Source organism: Triticum aestivum, chromosome 3B (genome assembly GCF_018294505.1).
Source record: "Triticum aestivum cultivar Chinese Spring chromosome 3B, IWGSC CS RefSeq v2.1, whole genome shotgun sequence".
NCBI classification, from domain to species: Eukaryota; Viridiplantae; Streptophyta; class Magnoliopsida; order Poales; family Poaceae; genus Triticum; species Triticum aestivum.
The window spans coordinates 31,610,148-31,618,631 of NC_057801.1; the positions used below are offsets into that span (position 1 = coordinate 31,610,148).

At 46.0% G+C, this 8,484-nt stretch overlaps 1 protein-coding gene across 1 annotated transcript; it reads left to right on the forward strand.

The window, feature by feature from the left end:
* The first annotated feature begins 6,802 nt into the window (after positions 1-6,802).
* LOC123064545 (expansin-A24-like) lies at positions 6,803-8,121 on the forward strand. The gene is made up of 3 exons (XM_044488007.1): positions 6,803-7,072; positions 7,176-7,500; positions 7,595-8,121. The coding sequence occupies exons 1-3, from the start codon at positions 6,913-6,915 to the stop codon at positions 7,902-7,904; spliced, it is 795 nt and encodes a 264-aa protein (XP_044343942.1). The 5' UTR covers positions 6,803-6,912; the 3' UTR covers positions 7,905-8,121.
* The last annotated feature ends 363 nt before the right edge of the window (positions 8,122-8,484 follow it).

Sequence of the window (8,484 nt, forward strand, 5' to 3'; positions counted from 1 at the left end):
TTTTGGACAAACATTTCCTAGAAACTCGCAGTTCAAGTGAGCAATGTGTGCGGACCAATTAATCTACCAGGCCTAGTGATAGATTTCTGATAATTATGCATTATGTAAAATGCAAATTGTGATGCTTAGTGGGGCAGTATTGTAGAAGTGGTCCTATTTTACGTGACAATTTCTTGATACTCATGATGTAATATGTCTGGTGTATGTAAGATCAAATTCATTCCATCGTTTGGGTAATATTAAAATATCAATTATATGATGCATTCGGTAAAAAAGTGTCACTCTGTTATATATGGTACACCGTTAAACTTAGAACAACATCCTTTCACTCCTAACCCGGCCTCAGCCATCGAATCTGGGTTGGGCGGCCCACTGAACATATACTACTTGCCTTTGAAGACCCTCTTCAAAGAGTACTATACAAACCTAATGGGACGGGCCATTATTACGGGGATTTCTCTTTATTACCAGCCGAGTTCTCCCGGGGCGATCTTCACCGCCGTCGAGCTTTTGTCCCCTACCACAAATCAAACCCCGTTCTCGACGCGGCAAGGAGGGGTGGCCTCCCAGGGCTGTCGTCTCGCCCGTGGCAAGGAAGGGGTCGACGGAAACTAGGGTTCCCCATCAAGCTACCCGATCTGTTCTTCGGATGAGAGTATTCATGGATTCCGGAGCTAGTTCCTCTGGGATCAGTGATGTCGAGCAGTTGATGAAGGAGTTGGGATTGAAGGAGGAGGACTTGGACGACGTGGTCTTCGATGAGCAACCGGCGCCGCCGGAGGGGCCGAGATGGGTAGCCCTAGCTAGGGTTAACACCTCCAAAACCTACAGCCAGACTTGGTTTTACAGAAAGATGAGATCGGCATGGGATATTGCGCAGGAGGCCAGGTTCAAGCCTCTGGAGGAAAACTTGTATACGGTCACATTCACTTGCTTGGGTGATTGGGAGAGAGTTATGAACGACGGCCCATGGAATTTCAGGGGAGATGCGGTGATTCTGCTGCCGTATGACGGGATAACGAAGCCGTCCACTGTGAAACTTGAAACAATCAACATATGGATCCAAATCCATGACGTACCAGAGTTGTATGGCCATCTGGTGGCTCCTTTGGCAGCAAAAGTGGGAGAGGTTCTTTTCTCTGAACCTAACTCACATGACTTTGTCGGCAACTAAGGTCTCAGCAGAGATGAACGATCTTCTCGTTGCACCGTACATGAAGGAAGAAGTTAAGACAGCCCTCTTTCAGATGTTTCCAACCAAAGCGCCCGGCCCCGACGATTTTCCAGCTCATTTCTATCAACATTACTGGGAGTTATGTGGCGCTGAGGTGACGGAGGTTGTGCTAAGAATAATTCGGGGAGAGGAGAGTGCAGAGAGCATTAATGATACTGTTTTGGTTCTCATCCCCAAGGTAATGAATCCATCTTTGCTAACTCAATTCCGGCCGATTAGTTTATGCAATGTGTTATACAAGATCGCGTCCAAGGTGATTGCAAACAGATTGAAGTAGGTCCTCCCAAAGATTATTTCAGAGGAGCAGTCGGCCTTTGTGCTAGGAAGACATATTACAGATAACATCATTAGTGCTTATGAGTGTCTTCACTTTATGAAGCGCAGCAAAGCCAAAGTTAACAGTTTTTGTGCCCTAAAGCTCAATATGATGAAAGCATACGACGGACTAGAGTGGGACTACTTGCAGGCGATAATGATCAAGCTGGGTTTTGCTCCAGCCTGGGTACAAATCATCATGAACATTGTGCGGTCAGTATCGTTCTCAGTACTTCTTAATGGTGAGAGACTAGACAATTTTATCCATCCAGAGTAATTCGGCAGGGAGATCCGATATCCCCATACCTCTTTTTAATTTCACCAGAGGGCCTTTCGTGCCTACTGAAATCCAGTTCTTCGTCGTCTCAGCTAGAAGCGATCAAGGTGGCTCCCACGGTGTTCGTCGTGAACCATCTCCTTTTCGCTGATGATAGCCTGCTGATGTTTAAATCGAGTGTTGAAGGGGCTGTTGCAATATCAGACCTGTTGGAGTGCTACTGTTTGGCTTCAGGACAGCGCATAAATCACGAGAAATCATCTATCTTTTTCAGCAAAGGCTGTCCGTAGGGTATGAGAGAAAGCATCAAAACCACTTTGAATGTCCAGAATGAATCCCTCAGCAACAGGTATTTGGGGATGCCTACGGATGTTGGGCACTCAAAGAATGGCACTTTCAGATACTTGAGAGACCGAGCATGGGAAAATATCAGAGGTTGGATGGAAAAAATATTGTCAGCTGCGGGAAAGGAAGTGCTTATCAAGTCAGTGGTGCAGTCGATACCGGTGTTTTCTATGTCGTGTTTCCGACTGCCAAGGGGTTTATGTGAGAGTGTCAATTCCTTGATTAGGCAGTTTTGGTGGCGTAGTAAGCAAGGGAAGCGTAAGCCAGGCTGGGTATCCTGGGACGATATGATGAAGCCTAAACATCTTGGTGGCCTTGGCTTTAGGGACTTGGAAATTTTTAACTTGGCCCTACTGTCCAAACAGGCATGGCGTATGCTCCAACACCCTACATCTTTGAGCGCACGCATTCTCAAGAGTGTTTATTTCCCAGATGTATCTTTGTTTGAAGCAGAATTGGGCCACCATCCATCACAGATCTGGCAGGCTATTCTGGACGGGAGAGACATTATGGTGCAAGGACTAGTAAGGAGAATTGGCAACGGTGAAACCACCGACATATGGCTTGACAATTGGCTACCTCGCTCACTTATAAAGAGACCGATCACATCTCTTATCCAACATCCGCCACAGAAAGTTTCAGGACTAATCAACCACGCTACATCCTCGTGGAACGAACAGCTAGTTCGGTCAACCTTTATACCAATTGATGCGGAGGCAATATTGCAGATCCCTCTTTGCACTAGACAGATTGACGACTTTTGGGCACGGAGCGAAGATAGGCGGGGGATATTCTCGGTGAGAACCGCCTATAGGATGATTCAGCAGAGGAAATTAAGTCGTGAAGCTTGGTTATACGAGCAAGATGGCTCTTCTCACACACACGCAGATGGCGATGGTTGGACAAAACTTTGGGGAATCAAGGTACCATCGAAGCTCAAGGTCTTCTGTGGAGGTTGGCTAGGCTTACCACTCCGACGGTTGCACTTTTGCACCACCGAAACATGGCGGATTCGGCCGCGTGTTGCCTATGCGGAGCCGAAGACACTTGGAGACACGCGTTGTTAAACTGCACTGTTTCTGGCAGCACATGGGCGCTATCTTCTGAACATATTATTGATGTGCTGAACAGAAATGAGGAACCGAATCCGAAGAGGTGGCTTTTCTCAATGCAAGGGGCTCTATCTCAGGATGAGTTTACAAGCTTTGTGGTCACTCTCTGGGCACTGTGGGGAGCACGCCGCAAGGCAATTTATGAGCATATCTATCAAAGCCCGTCTTCTGTTCAAGCATTTGTAAACTCATATGTGAATGAACTCAACGCACTACAGTCTATCAAATCGAAGCAGATTGTAAGACCTGCGCCACGACGATCAGGTTGGATAGCTCCACCTGGAGGGCTGGCAAAGTTTAATGTTGATGCTGCAGTGGGAAGAGGAAGAGGACTTGGAGCTGTAGCAGCGATTTCTAGAGACTCAGACGGACACTTCTTGGGAGCGTCGTTTGTGGTCTTCAGAGGTATATCAGAACCGGCGACTCTCGAATGCATGGCGATCAGGGAGGCTCTAGCTCTTGCTGATGATTTGAACGTGGCAAACATCCAGGTGGCCTCCGATGCGAAGGTGGTGGTACAAGATATCCAAGAAAAGAATCCGACAGAATATGGCGCGATCATACATGAAATAATAGAGCATACACTATCTTTCCAAGTCTGTAATATTTCTCATGAATTTAGGAGCTCGAATATCGAGGCTCACAAGCTCGCGAAGCATGCATTATCCCTTCCGGCTGGCCGACATGTTTGGTTGGGACAGCCGGACGGTCTCTCTTTCATCCCTGTAAACATTGTGACGTCCGAATAAAAAGCTTCGGAGTTTGTCTCAAAAAAAAAAACCGATCGAGCTACAAGCAAGATGCATGCTACTACGATAACATGATGCGCCGGCCCACTCATCTTCCAAAGAATAACAAACATCACGTAAAAAACAAGAGCCTCTATATGCAGAGACGTTGATAGGAGATATTTGAGATCATTAGTTGTTGTGCAAGCGTAGCGTTCCCATGAATTCAGCGCTGAACCTCGACCTCAACCTACACAAGGATCAGTGGCACTAGCTAGACACATCATATGTGGTTTGTGAGCAGCTCTCAACAAGTTCTCTCCTTAATCTGGAAGACGGGCGGAAATTGTTTCAAGAGGTGAGAACAACGTAGAAGTTATACTAGACATATAGGATCTCTAACCTATTCCTTATAATCGGCTTGACGAGGATAAATTCATGTTTTGTCGCGTAACATGCACCTAACCGAACCCATATAAAACTACACGTGACCGCGGCGGCCACGACTTAAATATATAAGGCTGCCCACCGTCAGAGTAACAATCCCCGACACCCCCACTTCTCCACCATTTCCATTCCGTCGCCGCCCAACCCTCTCCCCCCTGGTGCATGCTCACGCACACCCACATCCATTGTGACACAGTCCCGCCGCCAAAATGGTCGGATCCCACTTCCGCCGCTCCCCGCCTCCGATCAGAAGTGCGGATCAACATCACCATGAGCCGCCCTGAGCCCGTGGTTGCGATAGAGCGTCCTCCTCCCGCAGCGGCGCTTCCGGTTCCCCGATCTCCCACTGACGCCGCCAGCATGGAGGAAATACCTTGGCGTGTGGCAGAGGGCCTCGGGGACGTGGGTAGTAGAGATCACCGACTTTGAAACACACGAGAAGATTTGGATTGGATCTTTACAATCGGCGGTGCCGGCAGCACGGGAACACGCCATAAGATTAGTGTGCCTCCGTGGCGCCAATGCCCAGCGCAATTTCCCAAATGGTCAACCACTATTAACGCCCGTGGACCCTCGTGTGGCCACCGCACGGAAGATGTGGGAAGACAAGGAAGCCCGTGAGCGCCTCAAGGCGGAGCAAGCCAGCGAGGCGTACATGGTGAAGCTACATCACCAATACCAGGAGCATGTTGAGTAGGATTGCCCGGTTGTATGAGCTATAGAAGTCCGAGATAGCCGCCGTCATCAATCTTTGCTTCAGCGACGGCGACGTAGATGGCGACCGTTCGGTGGTGGCAACGGAGCAGGCCATGGCGGTGCCAACGGAGTGGGCGAGGATGCCTTGACCTAATCTGACAGGGATAGGTTGATGAACTAGAGCACTATTAAGTAGTTTTTATTTTGTTTTTATGTAATCTAATTTCAATTTCTTTTAAGTTATGTAAAATAGTTTATGCAACTGGTTGTGTCAAGTTCGAATCAAGATTGATGTAGTTACTTGAATCAAATTTGCATCGAATTTGTGTTCTTATTTAAGGAGTTCAGTTTAGGACTTCGGTTAGAAGCGACACCTTTTTTAGAGGAGCAGATATACTCGTCTGTTTCCTCCTCCAAATTGTAGAGGATCAGTTAGCATGCTCTTACGGGTTGTTTTGTTAGAGATTGACATGTCCTTTTTCCCCAGTAGTCTCCCTCCCCCTGATTTTAACTATGCCCCTCTCACCCTCAAAAAAAAAACTATGCCCCTCTCTCCCTAAGGATAATTACCGAAGGAAGGATGCCTAACAAGTCTACTTTCTTGTGAGGGAAAACTCCACTGAATTTTATACTGGGATGTTCATAGGACAGCTTACAATAACATGTGCAATACCAAGCCCAACAAGGCGGCCAACACTAAGCTCTAGAGCATATTTAGGTAATCTATCTGAATCATGATTACTTCTTCTCTCCTCATGCACAAACGTAAATTACCCCCTATTTTTCTTGGCGAGGGAAACGTAAATTACACCTTAGCTCTCTTTGTGATCTCCAATATAATAATCGAATGGGTACCTCCTGTTCTTTCATGCACAACGCTGACTCTAAAGAGGGGTCATTTTCAAACACTAATTAAGATTATTCTTCACACTAATTAGCATACAATCAGGCGAGCCTTGCTTTCCATCGGTTTTCTGAAATTCGTTTTTAGTTTTTAAAAATCTATGCACATAGTTTTTTAGTTCCTTTTTGCTTTTTAAAAATTTATGATATTTTTTAAAAATTCACAGGCACTTTTTAGTATCTCATTTTTTTCTACAAAAAATCAGAAACATTTTTTGTAATACATGTGCATTTTAAATCTTCAGAATGTCCCTTTCAATCTGTTCACATTCTCGGAATTTATGAATATTTTAAACCTTGCCGAGTTTGGCATGCATTACGATCCACCAGACCTAACGTCACGCTGCTTCCCAGGATCAAACCGATGAATATTCAATTTCTTGTCGACCATACATTAAAAATGTACGGATTCAAAGGATCTATGCATATGGATGTACCTTACTGACAACTCAAGGTTTCTTCACGACCTAATCATTAGATACCGCCGCAGCGCCGACGTTAAGGATCAGGTGCAGCATACGATCACTCGTAGTATGATTCAAGGAATGTGTCTGCGCGTACGTACATATATCTGTGGATTGGCCCTCAAGCCATGGCACGGCTGCACGGCCAGGCACATTTGCACGCTAGCTGCTCCATTCACCAATCAATCAGGGTGGCCTTGCGACGTGCGAATGAATCAACCGCATGTGAAGACTATATAAACAAACGATCGTGAGAATATGAGCATCACATCACCACACAACCATCAGCCACAAATTAATATAGACCGTACTCATCAGCTTGCGCACTCCAGTTTTTCGGATCAGGTACAGATCATAAGCTGTAAAGTTTCGAGGGCACACAGCCATACATATGGCTCCAGCTCGAGTTGTCGCCGTAATGCTGCTGGCGGTTGGCAGTGTGCTGCTGTCTGTGGCTGCGGACACCGCAACTGTGCCATCCCCAGAACCGTTCATCTGGAAGAAGGCGCATGCGACATTCTACGGTGGCGCTGACGCCTCCGACACAATGGGTAATTATTCAAGTCACACAACTACATCTATTTTGTGTGTGGCTGCCCTCTTCATCTTGTTCTTTTGTCTATTAACATTTGCGATGTATCTTATATATTGCAGGTGGTGCGTGCGGGTATGGCAACCTCTTCTCCGAAGGATACGGGACACGCACGGCCGCTTTGAGCACCGTGTTGTTTAATGATGGCGCCGCGTGCGGGCAGTGTTACAAGATTGCATGCGACCGCAAGCGTGCAGACCCGTTGTTTTGCAAGCCCGGCGTTACGGTCACCGTCACTGCCACAAACTTCTGTCCGCCCAACGACGCCCTCCCCAATGATGATGGCGGCTGGTGCAACACGCCAAGGCCGCACTTTGATATGGCCCAACCAGCCTGGGAGAAGATCGGTGTTTATAAAGGTGGCATCATCCCCGTCATGTACCAAAGGTATATATGCGCTTCTTACTTGTTCAGAAATTAGTCCAGAGTCACTAGAGCCATTTAACCTATAGTTTTCTATGTCACTGCCATACACATGCAGAGTTCCGTGCGTGAAGCGGGGTGGTGTGAGGTTCAAAATCAATGGTCACGATTACTTCAATCTTGTGCTTGTGAGCAATGTTGCTGCAGCAGGATCGATCAAGTCCATGGATGTCAAGAGCTCTGATTCTGATGACTGGATGCCTATGGCACGCAATTGGGGCGCTAACTGGCACTCGTTGGTGAACCTGACTGGAAAGATGCTCTCTTTCAGACTAACAAACACTGATGGACACACTATTGTGTTAAACGACGTTGTGCCAAAGGGGTGGACCTTCGGGCAATCCTTTGTTAGCAAATTGCAATTCTAGCGAGCAATATCTGCCGACCAATTAATTTATCAGGGAAAGTGATGGATTTGTAATAATTGGTTGCATAAAGTGCAAGTTACGGTGTTTAATGTGGGTGTGCTGCTTGTAGCACTGATCTAATTTTACAATCCAATTTGTTCATACTCACTGTGTAATTCATATGGTGTACATAACATCCAATTAATTCTATCAATTGTGTATCCTACAAATGCACTTATATGATGGATTCCGTAAGTTGATTATGTCATTCTGTTGCAATTTATGGTAAACCGCTAGCATACAAGCACAGAGTATCCATGTAGAAAACGGAAATTGTGTATTCCTTCAGAACATGTATAGTTTTACTACAACTATTTTAAGAGGAAGGGATTTTAGCAGAAGTGGTCTGGAAAAAGAAAGTGACCGCTTGTCTTTGGTGGTTTAAAAGAAGTAAATTTTGAATATGGAATTGTATACCTCCGGCCAGGTCATTTTTAACCTATTTTCTTTTAATTTTATTTCAACCCGCATCTTCGAAGAGTATAATTTTGAAAGTATCAGTTCTTATTCATATGCAAAAAAATGAAAAAGAAAAAATCGG

What these genes read in the sequence shown, in the direction of transcription:
- LOC123064545 (XM_044488007.1), top strand. Translation starts at nt 6,913, where the DNA reads ATGGCTCCAGCTCGAGTTGTCGCCGTAATGCTGCTGGCGGTTGGCAGT. An exon ending in TGACGCCTCCGACACAATGG is followed by an intron (nt 7,073 to 7,175) that starts GTAATTATTCAA and finishes TATATATTGCAG; the next exon opens with GTGGTGCGTGCGGGTATGGC. An exon ending in ATCCCCGTCATGTACCAAAG is followed by an intron (nt 7,501 to 7,594) that starts GTATATATGCGC and finishes ATACACATGCAG; the next exon opens with AGTTCCGTGCGTGAAGCGGG.